Source organism: Zea mays, chromosome 6 (assembly GCF_902167145.1).
Source record: "Zea mays cultivar B73 chromosome 6, Zm-B73-REFERENCE-NAM-5.0, whole genome shotgun sequence".
In the NCBI taxonomy this organism is placed as follows: Eukaryota; Viridiplantae; Streptophyta; class Magnoliopsida; order Poales; family Poaceae; genus Zea; species Zea mays.
The window spans coordinates 73,274,018-73,297,065 of record NC_050101.1 but is presented as its reverse complement, the minus strand read 5'-3'; the positions used below and the strand labels follow the sequence as shown (position 1 = coordinate 73,297,065).

Here is a 23,048-nt window from a genome sequence, read left to right as displayed (position 1 = left end):
GAGGGAGCAGCAGCACGTCCTTGAAAGTCCTCTGCGAGGCACCGCTTCCAACGGCACCAACGCCCAAGGCCGATGAGGACGGGCTGGTGAGGCAGGAAGACGCCCACCGCTGCACCTTGGAACGTCCAGCAGGGGAGAACGGACAAGCCGCGGGAGACAAAGTCGGCACACGGGAGGGGGAGGAGGCAGTGGTCGCCGGAGTCAGGGTGAGTGCCGGCGAGGGGCTAGGTGGTGCGGGGAGGGTGGGGCGGGCGCCGTTAACGGAGCGATGGGCGGGGGAGGCGGAAGGGCATGCGGGGAAGGCGGGAGGGCGGGGAGCCGAACGGTCCGCCGAAATGACCGCCGAACGGTCCGCCGAAATGACCGCCATCCGCCATAATGCAACTGAAATAAAGAATAAGCAAGCAAAAAGTGGAATTTATATGGTTTAATCTCTTTTAGTCATTCCTTAAGTGACTAGAGACTAAAACAATTTAGTCCCTATTTTAGTCCCACCGTTAAGCAATTTAGAGACTAAATGAGACTAAAATGGAGGGGCTTAACTGGCTATACTTATGTTTGCACGCTAATATAGCGTACCACATTCCCTAAGTACATTTTACAATCACACTTTTGACTATTATTACAAAATTCAGTTTGCTACTCATGGTAAATACTCTCGATACAAATGCATATGGTTATTCGTCGAACCAGTGGTTTTAACCTTCAAGCTATACTCATGGGTAAATACTCTTGATACAAATTGAGGCATGCAATACACACCAAGTACCAAACATCATAGCTTGCAAAAGGCAAGCACATCATATGGACGCTTTTGCAAAGTGCACCTGAGTATCTTCTGCAGTCCGACAATTTGGAGATACACCAATGTGACGGTGGCAGAATTGAAGAGACACCAGATTGGCTACTCAGATTTCCAAGAAGACAATGGCGGGGTCTCAGAGTCCTTCCAGGTGTTGGCCATTTGAGGATAACGGTCACCCAAGATTTCACCTGCAGCAGCACAGGACTCGAGTTCGGCCATCTCATCTGGTGTCAACTTCACAGAAAGCGCCCCCACGTTCTGGTTGAAGTTCTCGATTTTTGTTGTTCCAGGTATGGGGCAAACATCGTTTCCCTGATGGTGAACCCATGCCAATGCTAGCTGTGATGGTGTGCATCCTTTTTTAGCTGCCATTGCATTCACATGCTCGAATATCTTAGCATTCTTGACAATATTCTCTGGTTGAAGTCTAGGCATATGCTGCAGAAGTTTGAAATCCTTGTTACAAAGAGGCAATAGACAATTATTTCTAATTCTTTTTCTTCAAGCATTATGGATGGGACCCTTGTATATATCAAATACATGAGCAGAATCCAAAAATGTATCTAATATCAATGTGATGTTTAAAATCAAGGATAGTTGAGCCATGTATTATGCATATATAGGTAATAGGTTGAGTTCACCTTGCGGAAGTCCTGCTCTGACAGTGAGTCAACTAGTTTTGCTCCACTACAAAAAAACCCTCTGCCTAGTGGACTGTAAGCTACAATTCCAATTCCAAGTTCTCTGAAATAGTCACAGAAAGGTGATAATTCAGAAATAAGCTTCCTACTTATTGACTGCACAACTCCAGTGTTTGAGGGTCCACGAAAGTACCTGCAAGTGGGAATTATATCTTCTTCCGCATCTCTAGACCATAATGACCATTCAAGCTGTACTGCAGTGATAGGATGGACTGCGTGAGCTCTTCGGATTGTTGATGCAGATGCTTCGGATAACCCAATGTACTTAACCTTTCCTTCTTCCACTAGCTTCTTGAGTTCACCAATCTAGCAACAGGAAAAAAAGAAGACCAACTCAACTATCTAAAAGGAAATGGTTCATGGTGTTAGAGTGGACACACTAACCAATTCAATCCAAAAGTTTAATGTCAAGGGCGCCGAATCCCTAACTGGTCGGACCCCGGCTACGTAGTTCGTAGCCCCAGTCCGTTGTCTTCTCCGGTGAGGTTATACCCCTCTACTGCAGACTTAATTAGAGAGGGAGAGAGGATTAGGGATAACTGATTTCTTCCCCCTTTTTTGTCACACGATTAGAAGCATATATAGCCAATGGCTCAACCGACTGGAGAAGAATCTCCTTAATTCTAGGAATTACCAAAACCGACTGGAGAAGGCTCTCCTTAATTCTAGGAATTACCAAAACAGCTTACTACTCTAAGTTTCCTCTCAGCCACTAGAAGTTGGCTCATGCATGGTCCCGCCCAGCGCACTCAGCCGCGCGGCGTACGTCACGGGCGCGTCTGCGCCTGGTGAATGTGCGCCGCACATGACACTGAAGCTGTTAGGAGTGTTAGATATCAATATTCATTGCCTTGTATATAGGCATGATGCCTGGCTTCCATAAGCAGCCGGCCAGCCTTGTATAGCAGGTTAGGATAGAGAGAGATTTGGGGAAGAGTCCAGGATGGTAAGGATCAATTAGGGTCCTGCTGTTTCCTTGTTTAGGAGGTTTCCTTTTGCCTCTAGCTCTTCCCCTATATATGTAACAGCACCTCTACTTATCAATACAAGACGCAATTCTGCATCAGCGTCTTGGGCACCCTGGTCAAGCTGTCTTATCCCATCTAGCCCAGTCGTCAGTCATTTCTTGTAATAGAGTGCCACCGCTCCTTTATGTCATGCTTGTCAATTAGGACATCATGTTCGTCTCCCTTTTCATACATCCACCTCCAGGGCTACTAAAATTTTTCAGTTAATACATTGTGATTTGTGGACCTCCCCTTTGACTAGTGTCTCTAGTCATAAATACTATCTTGCCATTTTAGATGATTACTCCCATTTTTTGTGGACATTTGCGCCTCAAATCCGACACCTTTTCCACCCTCACTACTTTCTTTGCCTATGTTCGCACCCAGTTTGGGATCACCATCCAGGGTATTCAGTGCAACAACGACCGTGAGTTCGACAACCTACGTGCCCGCACATTTTTCTCCTTGCACGACATTCACCTTCGTATGTCATGCCCCTACACCTCCGCCCAGAATGGCAAAGCCGAACGCATTATACGATCCATAAACAATGCCGTTCGTTCCCTTATTTTCCACGCTAGTGTTCCCCTCGCCTTTTGGGCCGCAGCTCTAGGCACTGTCACCTATCTCATAAACATCCTACCACCAAAACCCTCAACTATTCCACGCCTCACTTCTATCTATTTTGTAAACATCCTTCATATGAGCATCTCCATGTTTTTGTTGCACTTGTTATCCCAACCTTTCAGCCACAGCCCCCCACGAACTTTCCCCTCGCTCCACCCTCTGCGTTTTTCTCGGGTATTCCCCTCACCACAAGGGCTACCTTTGTCTCGATCGTCAATCCAATCGCATAATCATCTCGCGCCACGTGATCTTTGATGAAGCCTCTTTTCCCTTTTACGAGGCTTCTTCCCCTCCCACGCGTGCTGCCCTTGATTTCCTGGATGTTTCACCTAACACGGTCTCAGTTCCTTTTGAACTGTCACCAGTTTTTTCTTCTTCTCTAGGTACTGCTGCAACAAAGGACTGTTCACCTGGCAAACCACCTGTGGCTGCCCCTGACTGCTCACCACAGTCCCTTGGATAGCCGCGTGAGCTTCAGCAGGCTTCCTCACCTTCACCAACAGCAGCCCCGGCGTCTCCTGCTGCTGGACCAGCAGCTCCGACGCCTCATGCTGCTGGACCAGTAGCCCTGGCGCTCCCTGATGCTCCAGGGACTCGCGTCATGCAGCCGACTCCACCAGCAGCTACCCCGGTTGCCCCCAGGGCGATCACCGTCGACTGTTTCTGTGGACAGGTGTATTCTCGCCGTCGATTTCCTATCGCAGCGTCTCCTTCACCAGCAGCCCAGGCGTCTGATGCTGCTGGGCCAGCAGCCCCGGTGCCCCCTGATGCTCCAGGAGCTACTCCAACTGTCCCTGCCGGCGTAGTTGTTGTGCCCCTATGGTCAACCACCACCGTATGACCACTCGAGGCAAGCGTGGTCTTCGGTTCCCAGCTCTGTTTGAAGCTTCGGCACTGTCTCCAATTCCCCGCAGCTATCGCGCTGCCCTGGCAGATCCCCATTGGCGCGCTGCTATGGAACAGGAGTATGCAGCTCTAGTTGGAAACCACACTTGGGATCTCGTTCCTCGGCCACCTCACTCCAATGTTGTGACAGGCAAGTGGATATTCAAGCATAAGTTCAACGCCGATGGCTCCCTTGAGCGGTATAAGTGTAATACCTAATTTGTAATAGATAATAAAAGAGGAGAAAAGTTTTTTTCCTATATTTTATGTGTATGTTGAACCTACTTATCATCACATGTGAACACCATATTCAAAAAAATAATAATTAATAAAAGACTTACCACAAAAAAAATGTGCATCATGTTGGTTCTTTATTTTGTGTGCATTATGTGGCAATATAAAAGTAATGTGACAAGAAATATATTAAATTCCCAAGTGGAAATTTAGAATTTAAAAGAAATCCTAGAATTTAGAAAAGAGAAGAAAGCAAGAATTTTATGGATAAAAATAAGTAAATAAAAATATATTATTCCCCCACTAGAAGCTTGAATTTGTATACTTGACTCAATGGAGAAATTCGTATTCAAAAATTCAAATTTAAATTCAAAATAGTTAAGAATGAAAGAAAACAAAAAAAAGAGAAGAGGGGGGAAGTTAGTTGGGCCTCGGCATTCAATTTTGGCCCATCTCCTCTTTGCTTCCCACTGCGCGGCTCCTTCCCACTCCCGCGCAAGCCCAGTCCAGGTGCCAGGCGCCGACCTGCGAGGTCCACGCGTAAGTCGGCCGCGCCCGCTCATTCAAGTCACTTACGCGTGGGTTCACGTGTTCAGATCCTTCCTCAACGAACGGTCCGAACTCGACGGGGGTGATCCCGCCATTGTTGCGTTTTCTTCTCCGCTCGGTTGACTGCTTCTACAGATAAAAAGCCAATGTGGCCGAAGTCTCGTTCGCCCATCCACTATTCCGCCCTTTCCCCTACCTCGTTGAGCACAATCGCCGTGAGCCGAGGAAGTCGTAACCCGCCGCTGCACCAAATTCGTGTGCCACCGTCGTCCGTAGAGCTCGGCGCTAAATTGGAGCCTTGCGGGAGGCCAGGAGGCTTCGCCCGGGTCTCCGGTTCGCGTTGGTGGCGATTACTGGGCAGGAGGGTGACCGGAGCGCGCCTAATTTGTCTCCGCCGTCGCGCATTCGCGCTTCGCCGTGGACCGACCGAAACGACGCCGGACTTTGGGTAAGGACCCGCTCTCCTGGTTTGCCTTCATCTCAATTTCATTCCGCGCCTAGCGTATTAGGGTTTGGCGCACTAGAGCCATGGATTTGCCTACTCCGGCGAGGCCTCCGCCGTGCGCTGAGCGCCGCCGTGTTCAGCTCGGTAGAGGAAGAAGGGACCGATAACCGTTGGATGGGAAAAGGACGCCTGGGATTAGATCTGGTATGTGTTGGACCTAGGCCGTAGGATGCTGATCCGAGGGTAGTTAGGCGTGTGTTTACGCAATCGTTGTGGACCGTTGGGATTCGATCCATCGGTTCTAATGCGTAGTGGTGCGTGGGCAGATCTCGAGCGCAGATCTTGGATCCTGCGGTAGATAGTGGGAATGGAGTAGTGATCAACACCGGTCTAATCATGTCCGTTCGCGCTTGATCGGACGGCTATGGACCGAGGATACCCTTTCGGCCAGTCAATTTAACAAAAGAACCCCTCAGTTTTTAGCGTATCAACCCGCCGTCCATGACAGTAGCTTTCTGTGTCTTAGGCAAACTTACTCCGGGATCCCTGGACTCTCTGGAAATTAATGCGAGGTCCAGACAGTGGATAATATTCATAAAATCAATTAGAAAACGAATTTTAGTATTAAATTTATTGCAGAAACTTGCTAAATTCATAGAAAATTCATATCAACTCCAAATTAACCCATTCCAGTTCCTAAAATTTTGTAATTTTATTATCTACCACTTAGAGCCTCTGTTTTGTCATGAAAACAATATTAAAATTTATTTCTCACTTAATCCTATTTTAAGCACATAAAACCTTTGAAAATTCATAACTTAAAATCTATAACTCCAAAAATTATGATTCCTGTTCCTAGGATTTTATTTTATTATGTAGAATATTGCTGTGTATTTTGTTCACATGTTTGGTGTGATGTTAATTTTCCCCTGTATATTGTGCTTGTTTGTATTGTGGCGAGTAGAAGAGCCCGTTGCTGAGGATCCTGGTGAGCAGCAGATAGAAGTAGCTGAGCAGGAGCTCATTGAAGGCAAGTTGTGCCCTTGACCACTTTTTACCCAATAATGTTCTTTAATATCATTTATCCATGCACAGGTTAATTTTGATGGGACCCAATAGGTCACCCTAGATTGTTTATCTCATTACCTTGTTTACCCCTGAATCACTTGGGTAGTTTGCTATTGCTTTATATGGTTTTGGGATAATCATTCATTATATCTATGTTCCAATTATTCTTGTTATTCTATTTATGTTCATATCAAGTTCATTAATGTTAATTGGAACATAGAGCTTAACTTGAGAACCACGTGCCACCACAAGGGTTTAATGGGACGCCCTTGGCTGACTAATTAGGAAAGCTAGTGGAAGACTACCTGACCCGAAAGGGGCAAGGCCAGTAGGGGAGTTGCATGCAAGGAGGTTCTCGGGTTGATTTAGCTGCGATGGCGGTCAGACGGGGGATTCTTGCAAGTGCTCTTCCCATAAACTGTAGCGGGTTTTCGGAAGCTAGTGGAACTTTGTAAAGGCCTCGTAGTGTTGCCCTGTCTCGCTTCCTAGGTAGAGGTGTATGGGAGTCGCGACCCCTTGGCAGATGGGTAACATGACTTGTAGGTAAAGGGTACAACCTCTGCAGAGTGTAAAACTGGTATACTAGCCGAGCTCACGGTCATGAGCAGCTCAGGACTCTCTGATGTTTAAATTATGGAACTTAAATTCAATTTTGTCATTTGCATTGCATGGGTTTATTATTAATTTTGTTCAATTACTTTACTTAAGGTTTGGTATTTACTTACACTTAGTAATTGCTAATAAAATTTGGACCAACTACTTAAAAGCAATGCTCAGCTTTAACCCCTATCATTGATTAGCCTTACACATCACATGAACTCACACCTTTGTGAGTTTATGTCCACTGGTTTCCCACAACTTGTTGAGCTATGATCATGTGTGAGCTCACCCTTGCTGTCGCACACCCCCCCACAGGAGAAGAACAGGTGGTTCAGGAGGAGCCATAAGGCGAGGAGTATGATCTGATTTAGGTGGAGTTTCTCAGTTGACATTAGCGCCGACGATCCTTAGTTCGTTTTATATTTATTCTTTTATTTTGTAATAAGTCTTCCGCTATGTAATAAATACTCTGATGTTTTGTGACATTTATCTCTATACACTCTGTTATTATATATGTTGTCTTCTTGGCGCATGTATGAGATGCACCTGGCTTTGTTCTTTAAAGCCGGGTGTGACAATAAGGCGCGATGGGTCCTTCACGGGTTTACTCAACGCCCCGGCATCGACTTCTCTGAGACTTTTAGTCCCGTGGTCAAAAACTGCTATAGTTCGGACAGTGCTCTCATTGGCTCTTTCACGAGGATGGCCTATTCATCAGTTGGATGTCAGTAATGCTTTTCTTCATGACACATTATCTGAAATTGTCATCTGTGCTCAGCCCACTGGTTTCGAAGACTCCACTCATCTAGATTATGTATGCCGTCTCAACCGCTCTCTTTATGGACTCAAGCAAGCCCCCCGTGCATGGTACAACAGATTCGCTTCTCACCTTCTGCAGCTCGGTTTCATTGAGGTAAAACAAATACGTCCTTGTTTGTCTATCACAAGGGTGCAGACATGGCCTACCTTCTTCTGTATGTGGATGATATTGTGCTCACTGCCTCCTCCCTGCCAACACTACGACGTATCAGTGCCCTCCAGCAATAATTTCCTACGAAGGATCTTGGCAGACTTCACCATTTCCTCGGCATGCATGTTCAGCACTCTACCTCAGGCATCTATCTTTCCCAGCATCAGTACATGATTGAGATTCTTGAGCGAGCTGATATGAGTGACTGCATGCCATGTACTACACCAGTCGAGGTGAACCCCAAGCTCCCCTCTAATGGCACTCCAGTTTCAGATCCCACTAATTACCGCAGTCTTGCAGGAGCTCTTCAGTACCTTACATTCACCCGTCCAGACATTGCTTATGTTGTTCAGCAGGTTTGTCTCCACATGCATGATCCACGAGAACCACACTTGGCTGCCCTCAAGCGCATCCTACAATACATCAGAGGCACTTTGCATCTGGGGCTGTTTCTTCGACCAACTTCTCAAACTGAGTTGGTTGTTCACTCTGATGCCAATTGGGCGGGCTGTTCGGACACCCGCAGATCCACCTCTGGCTATGTTGTCTTCTTCGGCGACAACCTGATCTACTGGTCTTCCAAGCGCCAGAATACGGTTTCTCGCTTCAGTGCTGAAGCCGAATACCGTGCTATTGCTAATGCCGTTGCTGAGGCCACTTGGCTTCGACAGCTGTTGACTGAATTGCATGCTCCTATGCCGAAGAAGACCTTGGTATACTGTGACAACATCAGTTTTGTCTACATGTCCTCCAACCCCGTTCAGCACCAGCGCACCAAACATGTGGAGATCGACATTCATTTCGTTCGGGAACATGTTGCCCTTGGCAATGTTTGTGTCCTACATGTACCGACGACTTCACAGTTTGCTGACGTCTTCACTAAAGGTCTGTCGTCTTCGGTGTTCACTGATTTTCGGTCCAGCCTCAACGTTCGCTCAACAAACGTATCGACTGCGGGGGGATGTTAGACAGCAATATTCATTGCCTTGTATATAGGCGTGATGCCTGGCTTCCATAAGCAGCCGGTCAGCCTTGTATAGCAGGTTAGGATAGAGAGAGATTTGGGGAAGAGTCCAGGATGGTAAGGATCAATTAGGGTCCTATTGTTTCCTTGTTTAGGAGGTTTCCTTTTGCCTCTGGCCTTCCCCTATATATGTAACAGCACCTCTACTATATCAATACAAGACACAATTCCTGCATTCTACTTCACTTACAAGGAGAAGATAGGCAATCCACTTATATACTTCAACACATGGCTTACAAGGTGCATTATGGATTGTAAGAGAAAGGGAAATTATAAACATGACATCATATGCGAACTGGCAGTAATATAAATAGGCCAAAAAGAAACGATAATTTGTCAACGCGTGGATGGATACAATATCTGATATGATTGATAGAGTCAGGGGCAGATCTGAACCCGGGGCTGCCTGGGCTGCAGCCCCGGTCACGGTGTAGTCGGAAACACAACACCACGCACGGCAGGAGGTAGCAGCCAGGTTCTCACCCGCACAGGCAGGGCGCTAGGCGCCAGCTGCCAGGCAAGCGCGCTGCCCTGCAGTGCAGGCTGCAGGTTGCTGCAGTGCATGCTGGCATGCTGCAAGAGACGTGTTACTGAAGCCTGGCAAGGTGACAGGGGAATTGGCTCTGCGCCTGGCCCTTTTCTTTTTCTCTCATGGTCAGCTGTCTAGAGTCTAGACTTTACTTTGTGACTCATATAATTCTTCATTTGTTCACTTGCTAAACATAGATTGTTGTTCACCAGCACATTAGATTTTTAGACTTTAGTTAGTTTGGTTTGGTCAATTATTTGCTAGAATAATTGATAAAATTATTTTTATGTTTGTAGGGATAGGATAGTTAGATTTTTTATCAAGAAACAAAAGAAAGATATTTCTAACGCAACTCATATGAGCGATATATATTGAGTATTTAATCTACATATTTCTTAGATATTTGAATTGTATCTTGTTACTTGTGTCGTATTAAACATTAATTAGATTATTAGTTTTGTCTACATTTTCTTAGATATAATCCTGGATCTGCCACTAGATACAGTTGCTGGTATATGCAACGGTACATAAAAAAAGTCCAAGAAGTTACTGCAAGGACGGGTGTCTGCATCACATTAGTTTTATTATCACCACCAGTTCTAGGGGTTTGAGCTCTGCCAAACAGGGTGGGAGGTTTCTTTTGTTTCTAGGTTAAATTCAGGATGGCGATTGAGATTATAGAAGTGAAATCTTGCATTATATGCCAGCATGACATCTTTGCCAATTATTTACGCAAGGGCCCGTATGTTATTATTATAACCACAGACCACTCGTATGTTGTAGACACCAACCTCCAACAAACCTGTCTCCACCAACCACCATCACTCACTGACGTGCAAGAATACCCCGGCCGGCATTTCCAGCTTCCACTTGTATGTTCACATCGACCACGCGCAGGTGACAGCCACATCTACCAAACAAAGGAATCAAATGGAGAAGGTACACCGCGCTCACCGTGACCTCGATGGGCACCTTCTTGTCGATGCGGTGCTGGTAGTAGAGGTCGATGCAGTCGATGCCGAGCCGCTTGAGGCTGGCCTCGCAGGCTGCCCGTACATACGCCGGGTCACCGCGGATCTCGCGCTTGCCGTCGGCGAAGGAGACGGCAAACTTGGTGGCCAGCTCGACCTTCTCCTTTACACCGCCTTGAAGCGCCTTCACGAATTCAGAAGCATTACATCGAACATCTTCAGTGCAAACTTGAAAAGGGCCACAGGAAACAGAGATCTAATTCGAGCGGACCGACCTTGCCTAGCAGGATCTCGTTGGTGTGCGGGCCGTACATGTCGGAGGTGTCAAGGAGGGTGACCCCGGCGGCGACGGCGTGGTGGATGAGCTTGATCATGTCAGGCTCGGGTTTGGGCGGACCGTAGAAGGCGGACATGCCCATGCAGCCGAGGCCCTGCGCGGAGACCTCTAGCCCCTGGGAGCCCAGCTTGATGCGGGGGACGGACACGGTAGCGGCAGCCATTGCAGATGCAGGAAGATGCTCGTCGATGGTCTCGGGTAGTTGGAGGTGGTGTGGTGCTGTCGTCCACCGGCCGGCCGTGGCTATAATAAAGAGTGCGACTGTGCGAGGCCCTCTGTGCCGGCGGGTAGTGCCGTAGTGGACTGGATGTCATAACGTCACTCACTGCACATGTGAGCCCAAACATAACGTATTACTGTCGATAGAAAAACACGTCACTGCCTCACTGGCTGCCATCTTGCTCTGAGTCAGCGCGGCAACCTTCTGCACCGCAGCAGCTCCAGCTCTCCAATGGCTTCCCAGCTACCCTCCCTCGCCGCGCCGGCAGGACTGTGCCTGCTGTCAGCTCTTGCCGCAGCGCTGCTGGTGCTCACCCTCTACGTCCTGGGCGCCGTCGCGTCATTCGCTGTCTTCTGCGCCGGAGAGTTCGCCCGGAGAGACCCGGGCCGGCCGCCGCTCACGGGGACGATGCTCCGGCAGCTCAAGAACTTCGACAGGCTGTTCGACGAGCATGTCAGGTACGCGCTGGCGCATCGCACCAGCCGGCTGGTCTACCCTGGACACAGCGAGCTCTTCACAGCCGACCCCGCTGTCGTTGAGCATGTCCTCAGGACCAACTTCAGCAAATACAGCAAGGTGGTTTCCCGAACCCGTCAAACTCTTTTATCCCCCCTTCCATGTCCACCAGTCTCATATCAGCACGTAGCTCAATTTATTATGTGCCAGATGCCTAAATCCTGCATCAAATGGTGTCAGAACTTCAGTAATCTGCAATTAACTTGAAACAACACTACACTTGATTCAGCAAGAATACCATCACCCTTGAAATTACTTTTTTAAGTGTGACTTCAACCTTTTCATCTTTTCTGCCAGATCATTTAAGTACTTAACCATGCAACCAACTGAAATGGCAGGCTACAACAATATGAGCTTATGGACATGATTTTGAACTCATTTGAGAATGATACACAGGGAGCCTACAATATTGGAGTAATGAAGGATCTCTTCGGGGATGGAATTTTTGCAATAGATGGGGATAGCTGGAGGCACCAGAGGAAGCTGGCAAGCCATGAATTCTCAACCAAAGTGCTACGTGAATTCAGCAGCGTTGTCTTCAGAGCAAATGCTACAAGACTGGTAGATAAGATATCATCTGCAGCAGCTAACAGAACTATTCTAAACATGCAGGTACCTACATCACTAACATGAAAGTGCATATATATCATTACTTCGTAAATACGGTCATATTGGTAAATATTAGTTAAGTGCTACTCCCTCCGTTCTAAATTATAAGACATTTTGGCTTTTTTAAATACATAGATTAAGCACATAGATATACACTATGTCTAGATACGTAATAAAATCAATGTATCTAAAAAAAGCTAAAACGTCTTATGATTTGGAACCGAGAAAATACATAATATTTGTATTTGATAGAAAAATTGGATCATATTAATGCATCCTTTTTCAGGATCTTTTGATGAAAACAACTATGGATTCAATCTTTAAAGTGGGATTTGGTTTCGAGCTGAACACGCTATCTGGATCAGATAAATCCAGTGTTCAGTTCAGCAACGCCTTTGATGAGGCAAACTGTATTGTCTACCACCGCTATGTCGATCTGTTCTGGCAGCTGAAACGTTATTTCAATATTGGATCAGAAGCGAAGCTCAGAAAGAACATTCAGATCATTGATGACTTTGTGATGAATTTGATACACCAAAAGAGAGAGCAAATGAACGGGCAAGATAATGTAAGGGCTGCAAAACTCTAGCCTCAATATAAGCTTGTCCACCTTCTGTGTTGGTATATGCTTTTTGGTAACAACCTGATGCAGAAAACTCGATCTGGCACTAAAATAAGAGATCTTTGTGCCTAGCCATGAGATATTTGCATCCTGTTGGAAGCCAAAAAGGGCCACGCGGACGGTCTAGCCCTGAGGCCGGACGGTCCGCGGTCCGGACTGTCCGCGGTGGTGGCGCGGACGGTCCGCGCGTGCGCAGAGTCAGTTAGGGTTCCTAGTTTCTCACGGGATTTGTTACCTAAAACCGTGGGATTGACTCGGAAATCAGTTCGAAGCGGATCCAGACCTCCCCTTTATATAGATGAAGGGCTACGGCCGATTGAACCCCCAACAATTGATCAAATCAAGTCTATTACTCGTTTTTACCTTATGCATTAGTAGTTCTAGTCTAGTTCTAGTTTAGCCCTAGTTTAGTATTCCAATCCCCAAATTCTCCGCTTCTCTTCGACTCTACATCGATTAGAGGAGTCTAAGTCGGCCTGCCGAGCTTAGACAACCCCTAGGATCTCTCCTCCCCGACGGGTCCCTCCCGGGAGCAAGATCTAGGCGCCGCCGGCGATCTTTCGCCGCCCCTGCGCACGCGCGGACCGTCCAGCCCTAGGGCGCGGACCGTCCGGCCGTCAGGTAGGGAACCCTAGCCCTGCGCCAGGTCGCGGACCATCTGGCCTCTGGCCGCGGACCGTCCACGCCTGTGCAGAGAGCACCGCCGCCGGTTCTTGTTGAGTGTTTGGCGCCCGAAAAAGGTGCCAACACATCCAAACAAGGCGGACAATTTTAGATCTGTTGAAGGATCAATATGTCATGCATCATATACAAACCACCTAAATTTACATCTAAGGGCTAGTTTGGGAACCCCAATTTCCCAAGAGATTTCTATTTTCCCCAGGGAAATTAGTTTATTTTTCCATGGGAAAATAGAAATCCCTTGAAAAATTGAGGTTCCTAAACTAGCCCTAAATCATATCTGAGCTCTGAAGGGTGGTGTTATGTTTATCAGCTTTCATGCCTTGTGGAGCGTGTAGACTCCAGAAAGTTTAAGCAGCTTTTGAATCTACTGTTAGTATCCAGAGTAAATATACTGCACAGCTTTACTTCTGCAACGTCGTCTCTTAAGTGAACTCTATCTTCACCTTTATGATGCGTGCAGAAAGCCAGAGAGGACATACTATCAAGATTCATAATAGCAAGCAAAGAGGACCCTGAAATGATCAATGATTGTTACCTGCGTGACATAGTCCTCAATTTTCTGATTGCTGGGAAAGACACAACTGGGAACACACTCTCCTGGTTCTTATACATGCTTTGTAAGAATCCTATAGTGCAGGATAAAGTTGCCCTCGAAATTAAGGAGTCCGTTGAGTGGGCGGAGGAAGATAACAACAGAGAAGACTTCACTGCAAGATTGAATGACAGAGCAATTGACAAAATGCACTACCTCCACGCTGCGATCTCTGAGACACTACGGCTGTATCCAGCTGTTCCAGTGGTACAAATAAATCCTCTTTAGGCTATTCCTTGACTAGGGTCTAGGGTCCATGTAAACAAAGTCGATCATGGTTTAGCCTAATTGGGATATCAAACATGACATGACTACAATAATCTACAATGCTTTCTTAACATACCTGTCATAATGAAATATTGAAGTCCTTTGTTACCAGTATGAACCTAACTAGCTAACTGAAAATGATCTTAGTTATATGGTTTGGGGTGAAAATACACTAACTATTACACATACATGAAATTAGTCTTCAGAAATCTGCAAGAATTTGTTAAAAATACCAGAGAAAGGAAATGGGATGGTCTATTTCCATGTAAAATTAATAGAAGTTAGATACTGTAAAAAGCCTTAAGTTGCTACTAGCAGTTGTCAAGTTGAATTTTCCTTTGAAATGATTTTATCAACAAAAAAGGGACAAATTAGTAACAAAGGACAACAACAACAACAACAAGATCTTTTAGTCCCAAGCAAGTTGGGGCAGGCTAGACTTAAAATCCAATGGAAGCCACAAATCAAGGTTCAGGCATATAGATAGTGGTTTTCTATTCACTCCTATTCAAGGCTAAATTGGCATCGGAGGAAAATTACAGGAATATGTTTTCAAGAAGTTTAAGCAAATTAGTCAATTATAATGTATGCCATTATGCAGGAAATAATATAATAAATCTCTATGTAACAGTAACACCATGTTCCTGTTATTTGCATAGACTTGCATTTTCCACATTTGGCATTTCATTCGTGAAATTTTCTGTGGCACTTTTACAGGATGGTAAGATGGCAGAAGACGATGATGTACTACCTAATGGCTATAAAGTGATAAAAGGAGATGGCATCAACTACATGATTTATGCAATGGGGAGGATGACATACCTCTGGGGTGAAGATGCTGAAGATTTCAGGCCAGAAAGATGGATTGCAAATGGAGTCTTCCAGCAAGAGAGTCCTTACAAGTTTGTGTCCTTCAATGTAAGTATAACTCACTAGTCATCTCTCACATATAACTCACTAGTCATCTCTCACATATTCAGAGAACATAGATCCAACTATAATCACATGTCCATACTAGGTACTGCTAGATTCTCATAGGGAATTAGAAAGGAACAGATAAAATTTAGAATATTAGTAGATAGTGGCATTCAAATTGTGTTCTCTTGCTATAAGCCAATGCTAAGGCCATGTAGGGAATAACATGCTGACTTGCTGAGACAAAGCTAGAAGCTACTATCAGTTTTCAAGCTATCTAAACAATCTAACCAATTTCATTAGCCTTCACCCAGGGGTGTGTCTGTCATTTCCCAGTGTTCTAATTTTTTTAAGGCACCATTTGCATTTAACAAATCTTTCTTCAATGATCAGGCGGGACCTCGCACATGCTTGGGGAAGGATTTTGCATATAGGCAGATGAAGATCATGGCAGCCACCCTGATACACTTCTTCAGGTTCAAACTGACAGATGAATCCAAGGATGCTACATACAAAACAATGTTTACCCTTCACATGGATAAAGGGCTCAAGCTGTATGCGTACCCACGTTCAATTTGAAATGACCAAACAAGTTTTTTTAATCATTTGTTACTGTTGGAGACATGTACATATTCCACAACTATACTTGGGGAGGTTGGAAAAAACTCACTGAGTATAGGTATGCTGAATAATGAGTTTATTATGCTCCAATTGCCATCTCAAAGAATGGACTAGAACCAAATATGGGAAGGGCGTACCCAGTGCCGTAGGCTTCCCGCACTGTGCGGGGTCTGGAGAAGGGTATCTTTAAGCGTCAAGCCTTACCCGCATAATATACAGAGGCTGGGGTTCGAACCCGGGACCTTCCGGTTACAGACGGTAGGCTCTACCGCTGCACCAAATTTTCCAAAAATCCAAGCCACCGATCAAAGAGTCAGTATCTACTTTCTTAATCACATAATAACCCTGTTGACAAGAACACAACATTGATCCAATTTGAAAAACAAACATACACAAAAAGAGAGGAATCCAGACAGAAATATTTGTTTCAGAATTGCCTACATGAGAGTACAGGTTACACAGTTGATACTCTAAACTTCTCTGATATAAACAGAGTAAGTTTGTCAAATAATGATAAGAATGTATCTTCTGCTAGTGTTGGAAGCTGGATTCCAGGCCTCAATGTCCAGCCTTTAATATTTCTGTAATTCTCAATCACCTCTTTCCTTAGCATCTCACAAGAAGCATCTAAAGAACTCTTCACCTAGAAAAGTATAGAACCATTGATGTGTAATCCAGAATATAGATCATACAAAAGGAGTTCATGTATAACTGATGTGGAGAAGTAAATACCTTCGGGAATGACAACTTTGGTGGAGCATCAACAACTTCACCAAATTTCACTTTCTCACACCCAGGGAAGTCTGGAACGGTTTCTGTCTTATTGCCCTTGCACTTCCTTTTCTTCTCATTCAGACGTCTGAAGTTCATGGAAGGGCATGTCACTATTGTTTACACCTTCTAATAGTGACATAACAGCGGAGTTTAGATCAAATGCATAGGGCAGCACTAGAGAACTCACCGCTTCCTTTTTTGCTTCTTCGAGACTGTGATGTTCTTGTCCAGTTACTCGAAGTGAAGGTCCTTGGCCTTTCCCCTCTTTTGCTTTCCCTTACTTCCCTCTGCATTCAGATTCTCATTCGTGGCTGAACCATTATCATTGCCTTCAATATCTGATGTTTTGCTGTCAGCAGGAGCCTCCAATGCCCGCTTCTTAGTTTCTACATGAACACCGTTAAAATTGAAGACAAAAATGCAAAGCTAACACATCACGTTCTTAACACATGGTGTGAATCAGGTGAACTGGAGTAAAGTGTGGAGCTGAGGAGGGCCGAGTTTTACTCTACTCCACCACGGAAGTACCTTGTCATTTGCCTTGTCTGCTGCTGACCTGCTCTTCCTTAACCCATCGTCTTGCTTCCCGGGAGCACCTCCTGTGCAACAAGCCAGGCAGCCAGCAACCACCATCACCAGCACGCGTACAATGCCAAGTCAGGGAATAAAACAGGAGATTGGGCAGATCATCTATGACCTAATTAAAGCACCTGATAGAGGCTAGGAGAATAGGCACTTAAGGACGTGTCAGCATTGGCGTTGTGCTTCTTCTGCAAGGCGATGAGGCGGCAGAGTTTGGTCAGGATAGCCTCGAGCTCCCGCTTGAAATTAGGGCCACTAGTGTGTGGCCTAATTTAATAAAGAAGATAAAGTGGTGTGTAGAGATAATGTGATTATCTAGATATAAGAGAACTAACTTATATGTGAGAGTATTCCCTACTCTTCGTATTAGACAAATAAAGTGAGGCCGTCACACGCGCGTTCGTTCGCTCACTCACGTTTCGTGTTATTTATCGCGTGACTTGTGACTTGCGACTTGCGACGATGCACGATCACGCCGTGACATGTTCTAAACGACAATTTAATTTTTGACTTTTGTTTATTTGGTTATCAAATATCATATCTAAACTGTTACGTCAACCGGGAGTAATGAACACGCACGTTATATGCGAGATGTTCGGGCGGTTGTACGTAGGAATATTCTAGGGGTGGTTCCTGAGATTTAGCAGATCGAACTCGTCAAGTTGTTGCACCCCTCTAGGACTGGGCATTCGGTCTATTAGGGTAATTCGGTTCGATCCATTCGGGTTTGTAAAATTTCGGGTTCTAAAAAATGAGACCGAAATTTTCAAAAATATTTTAGGAACCGAACCCGAATAGACTCACATTTTCAATTCGGTCTATTCGGTGGACCGAATAGACCCGAATTATAGAGAGACTAGTATATTTTGTTAAAATATATACAATGACTAATTAATTGAAAGTATTATTATTACAACAAGTGACTATAAAAATTAGCATAATATAAATATATACTATCGTTAAGATGATATTATTATTTCTAGCTAATAAGTTCATAAATTATGTTGGAGACTTGTTCTCAAATGCTATGAGTCAAGAATAAGGCAACACAAATGTTAATGGTTAAAAGTCCTTCGTCCTTTGAAGCATTATTTCCCTTATGATATAATGATCTTCAGACGAAGATCATGATGGACATACCTTCATCATGGTAATATATGCTAATGAAAGAAAAAGCATGTGAAATATAAGAGACAACTTGAATAATCATATAACATTATTAATATATCTTTTTCATATTAACATGGATAAACAGAAACAATATTGAATTACATTTATACCTTCGACTTGACAGAAGGTAAAAATCCAAGCTTGACGCACGAATGAATACAAGTCAGCGTCTACAGTACGAGGTACTGTTCATCTATTTATATGCACAGGACGCAGCCTGTGTAAATTTACATTCATGCCCTTAATATTTACTATTGACTTATGGACAACCCAACGGGGACTAGATAGCCTTTTCCCTTTAAGTCGGTTTCTTTTTCCGTCATTGCGCCGAAGCTTCATTGCGCGTAGCTTCGGAGCAACATCAGCCTTTGTCTCGACCATGCTTTTCACATCGTGTATGGTTTTAACCCGAGTCCGAAGGTACCTGTTCATGTGTTACACTTGAAAACATTGTTAAATCATGTTTTTGAGGACCTTCGGAAGACGAAGGCCCCCAACAGTAGCCCCTCGCAATATTAATTTGTTAAGATAACGAATTCAGACTACGACATGGACGAAGGCCTTAAGCCGAAGGTCCGAAAAAACACATTCCCTTTGCTAGAATAGCAACAATCAATGACAGACGGGGCCCTCCAACTTGCAGCGCACTGGGCGTATAAATAGGAACTCGCACCAGCTGCATTTGATACACTGTTTCTGACATTTGCATTATTTTCTCAATCTTTTAGCTCTTGCTCACTAGCGCTTGCTAGATTTTCAAGCTCTCTGAGCTTCGTTTTAGAAAAAACGCGTTTTCACCATGTCTGGAGAAAAATGCCCCAGAAAAAGAAGGTTGTTGCAGAGACGAAGCTGACTGACGAAGCGAAGTTGTTTGAGGAGAAGAATGTTGTGGATCCTTATGTTGCTAGATTTGTTGAGTCGATGGCAAAAACAAACACAGAGAAAATTACTAAAGAGATACTGGAAGGTTTATCTGAAGATACTGGTGACAGCGATAGCTATGATGTGGAAAGTGGGGATGAAGATTCCGAGGATCGGCCGTGGCGGCCAAGTCATTCAATCTTCGGAAAATCGACCATCAAACAGAGTCATCTTGAGAACATGAGAGGAAGGTACTTTCGGGACATGTCTATTGTGAGGGCTGGTGGAGACAACAACGTCCCTGCCCCTGAGGAAAACGAAGTTGTAATTTACTAAAGCTTCTTCAAGGCTGGGCTTCAGTTCCCTTTGAGCAAGTTTGTAGTTGAGGTGTTGAAAATCTACCAGATCTTCCTCCATCAGATTACCCCCGAAGCTATAATAAGGATGGGGATTTTTGTCTGGGCAGTAAGGAGCCAAGCGCAAAGTGCTTCTGCAGTATGCACGAACTTCTATATGAGATGAAGGCCATGGATAAAGAACAGTACCACAACAACTTCGGTTGTTATGGATTTATTGCTCGCCCCAACGCAAGCCACTTGGTGGCAACATTTCGGAAGAGATGGCCCGGAGCTTGGATGGAAGAATGGTTTTATATGAAGAATGATTTTAAAGCAAGGGAAGACATTAAGGAAGTCATCATGCGCCCCATTTGGTCCCGCTTCAGCCTTCGAAGGCCGAAGATAGAAATTGATGAGACAGTTGAAGCGTGTCAGAGGGCCTTCAGCACTGTTTGCTTCTTCATTAGCACAAGAGATTTAATTCAAGAACATATAGCCTTCAGGGTATGGCCGCTTGTGGAAAGCTGGGAAATACCGAAGGAGACCATCACTGACTCTAGTGAAGGTGGTTTGGTCCGGCTGAAGTATACCTTCAGGTTTGGGGATAAGTTTGATGAACCAAATGATGATTGGCTGAAGTGCATTAAAGCTACTAGCAACGAGTTACTTGGGGTGTATTCCAAGACCGAGGACAATGCCTTGTTCGCAGCCTTCGGTGGTCAGAATAAGAAAAGATTGAACAGGGTATTTGATGCTATTGGCTTCGTATACCCTGACTATTGTTACCCGCTGCGAGGGCAAGGGGTAAAAAGAAAGATTGCTGCTTCTGGAAAGGTTGTTGCTTCGGCCATCACAGTTGAGCCGAAGGGCAAGAAGATAAAGGTTCTAACTCACCGACTGCGTTACATTGAACCAGCCGTGATACCTGAATTTGGCGAAGGGGCCTCTTCAGCTGCTGAGACAAAAGAAACTACTCCACCTGCACAGAGCACTAAAAAGTCGGCTGTAATACTGAAGTTACTTTCAATCGAGCTGGTTGAGACGAAGGCTGATAAGGCTGAAGGGCCAAAAATTGAAGAAATAACGAAAATGCCAGAGATTTTGAGCCCTCCAACAGAGGCAACAGTGCCGAAGGTACAAAAGGGTTCTGCCGCAACTCCTAAGAGGAGAAGGATGGCAAATGTATTGGATGTTGTGTTAGAAACAACAAAAACCTTGAGTCCTGCTCCTACAAGGAAAGTTGCCGAAGCTTCCAAAGCGCAACCCGAAGTTGATTCTAAGCCGGCAGAAATCGAAGCTGCAACAATTCAAGCTGAAACCGAAGCTGGGCCTTCAGTGCCCACTGAGATGGAGCGTGCTGACCCTAAGGAAAAATCAACAGAGCAGATTGCAACTGAAAAAATCGAAGCTCCTGGTCCCGAAGCGTCAAACAAAAGTATTGACTACATTATTCGTCATGCTTCGGGAAAGGTACTATCCCAAGAAGATATGTTAGAAGCGCAACACTATGCCCAAAAATTGAAATATCCGAAGGGGGCGTTAGTGTTCAATGGCAGTGGCGAAGAAGATTTTTTGTATTGTCTCTCGGATGACAAAGAAATATCCGTTTGCCGGGAGATAGGTAAAAGCATCGGATTCCCGAAGCTCGAAGACGGTCTTTCGATTTTATCGAAGGATGAACTTGCTGACAGCTTAGCATACAATAGCATAAAGGTATAAAAAATACCTATATATTTGAAAATGAGGTATTTTATTTGTCATACTTATTCTTTCCTCCACTTGCAGGGCTTGATTCTTAGTAATGCCCTTAGGGCACAGAAAAATATAGAGGACGAAAGCTATACAATGGCCCTGAACAACCTTCGTTCAGAGGTAATTGAACTGAGAAACGAAGGTCTTGAAAAAGACAAAATCTTATTCTCTCTGGTTAACAAAGTCAAAGAAGATGAAGCTAGCTTCAAAGCCCAGATCGAAGCCCAAAAAAATTTAATTGAACACCTTTGGAGGCAATTGGCCGAAGCTAAAGAAAAATGTGCGCTCGGAGAAGCTAATCGAGAAATCAGTGAATATTGGAAAAATCATCTAGAGAAAACGTTGAAGAACTTCGCACATCCAAGGAAAGATGCTTTGAAAAATCCTTGGACTGTGTGAATGTGACACCCTAGGTGTCAATTTTGTGTTACGTCGCGAGATTTATCCTAATCTCGGATGCTCAGTGAAAATTTCTATTTCTCGCTCGTGTATATCCCTGATTATCCAGATTATTCATTCACGTTTCACCGAATTCGGAGTTACTCACTGATTTTGAAAATTTCTATTTCTCAGAAGGGCAATTTTGGAGCCTGTTAAAACTTTTATTCTCGGCGCGAATGCAAACTCGTTAATCAATCTCGATTTGTAAATCTCGTCTAAAGCTCATTTAATCAAGCACTCGACAGTTGCTAGTCGAGCTGTGTCCGAATCCAATTTCTCGATGATTCGATCTATGTCCAAAAATTAATCTGACTCCGTACTCTCAAAAGGAATACTCAATATGTCGTCCTCTAATTAATTCTTACTCGACTCGGCCAAATATCTCATGTCCGAACCGAATTCAAAACCCCGTATCAACAGCGATTTTAAATTGTCACGATTCGTTTTCTCCGACTAAAAATCCAAAATCGATCAAATCTCAAGACGATTTATTTTCGAATCATGCGTGAGGAGTTATTTCCGAGCGAATTCAAATCAGACTCTCGGCCGAATAAATCGCTCAACCGTTCGTTCGTCCGAACTCTCGTTCACTCTGTTTTGCGTACCGACGAAATCCACACGAGCCTTTTTCCGAAAAATATTTAGCGCAGCCCGATTATATGTTTCGGGCCAAGCCCATTTAAAACCCAGCCCATTAGGCCCACTAAAGAAACCCTAACCCTATCCCATGTCTATAAATAGAAGTTCCCTTCACTTGCATTTGGCATTTTTGCACTCCCACCCCTCCATTTTTCCTAGCCGCCACTTCCTTTTCCCTGCCTTCTTCTCCCTCACGCAGCAGCTAGCAGCAGCTCCAAGCTCCCTGCACCCTCCTCCCCACGTGCAGCACCTCTGCTCCCCTTTCCATGGCGCCCAGCAGGGAGCACAACCGGCGCCGTTTTCCTCCCATGGCGCTCCCCTGTTGAAGCCCCTTGCCGACGCCCTGCTCAAAGGATGAAGCCCGACACCCCAGCCATGGCGCCCTTCCCCAGCGACGCTCTCTGCTCCATTCTCACCCTGGCCGGCGCTCCCTATCCTCCCCCCGGTGCGCGCCCCTACGGACCTCCCCAGCAGGGAACACTTCTTCCCTGTGCGCAGAGGCTTCTCCATGGCCGGCGCCCAGCAACAGTAGCAGCCGGGTCTTCGTCCTCCCTCTGCTGTCCGCGGCTGCAGCAAACAGGGAGCTCGAGTTTCTCCCATGGCTGTCGACCTCCTCTGCCCCCTTGCTGTCCCATCCCTTCTCCCAAAGCCAGCGCCTTCCCCGACCACATCTCCATGGCCGAGCAGCAGCTC

At 45.3% G+C, this 23,048-nt stretch overlaps 2 protein-coding genes and 1 pseudogene across 3 annotated transcripts; 1 reads left to right on the top strand and 2 right to left on the bottom strand.

The window, feature by feature from the left end:
* Positions 1–600: 600 nt before the first annotated feature.
* Positions 601–10,892, bottom strand: LOC100282958 (uncharacterized). The gene is made up of 5 exons (NM_001155863.2): positions 10,691–10,892; positions 10,399–10,599; positions 1,640–1,812; positions 1,447–1,549; positions 601–1,243 (listed from the first exon to the last, which is right to left on the bottom strand). The coding sequence occupies exons 1-5, from the start codon at positions 10,832–10,834 to the stop codon at positions 905–907; spliced, it is 960 nt and encodes a 319-aa protein (NP_001149335.2). The 5' UTR covers positions 10,835–10,892; the 3' UTR covers positions 601–904.
* Positions 10,893–11,105: 213 nt separating this feature from the next.
* LOC100273436 (putative cytochrome P450 superfamily protein) lies at positions 11,106–15,888 on the top strand. Of its 2 annotated transcripts, NM_001147873.1 has the most exons (6): positions 11,167–11,548; positions 11,885–12,100; positions 12,384–12,665; positions 13,864–14,202; positions 14,980–15,180; positions 15,571–15,886. In NM_001147873.1, exons 1-6 carry the CDS (start codon positions 11,204–11,206, stop codon positions 15,754–15,756), a joined length of 1,569 nt encoding a protein of 522 aa, NP_001141345.1. In that variant the 5' UTR covers positions 11,167–11,203; the 3' UTR covers positions 15,757–15,886. The 2 variants fall into 2 exon arrangements, with proteins under 2 accessions (XP_023156013.1, NP_001141345.1); XM_023300245.2 differs by lacking the exon at positions 12,384–12,665 and having other exon boundaries at positions 11,106–11,548; positions 15,571–15,888.
* Positions 15,889–16,198: 310 nt separating this feature from the next.
* Positions 16,199–17,205, bottom strand: LOC103631095 (uncharacterized; annotated as a pseudogene).
* Between the last annotated feature and the right edge of the window lie 5,843 nt (positions 17,206–23,048).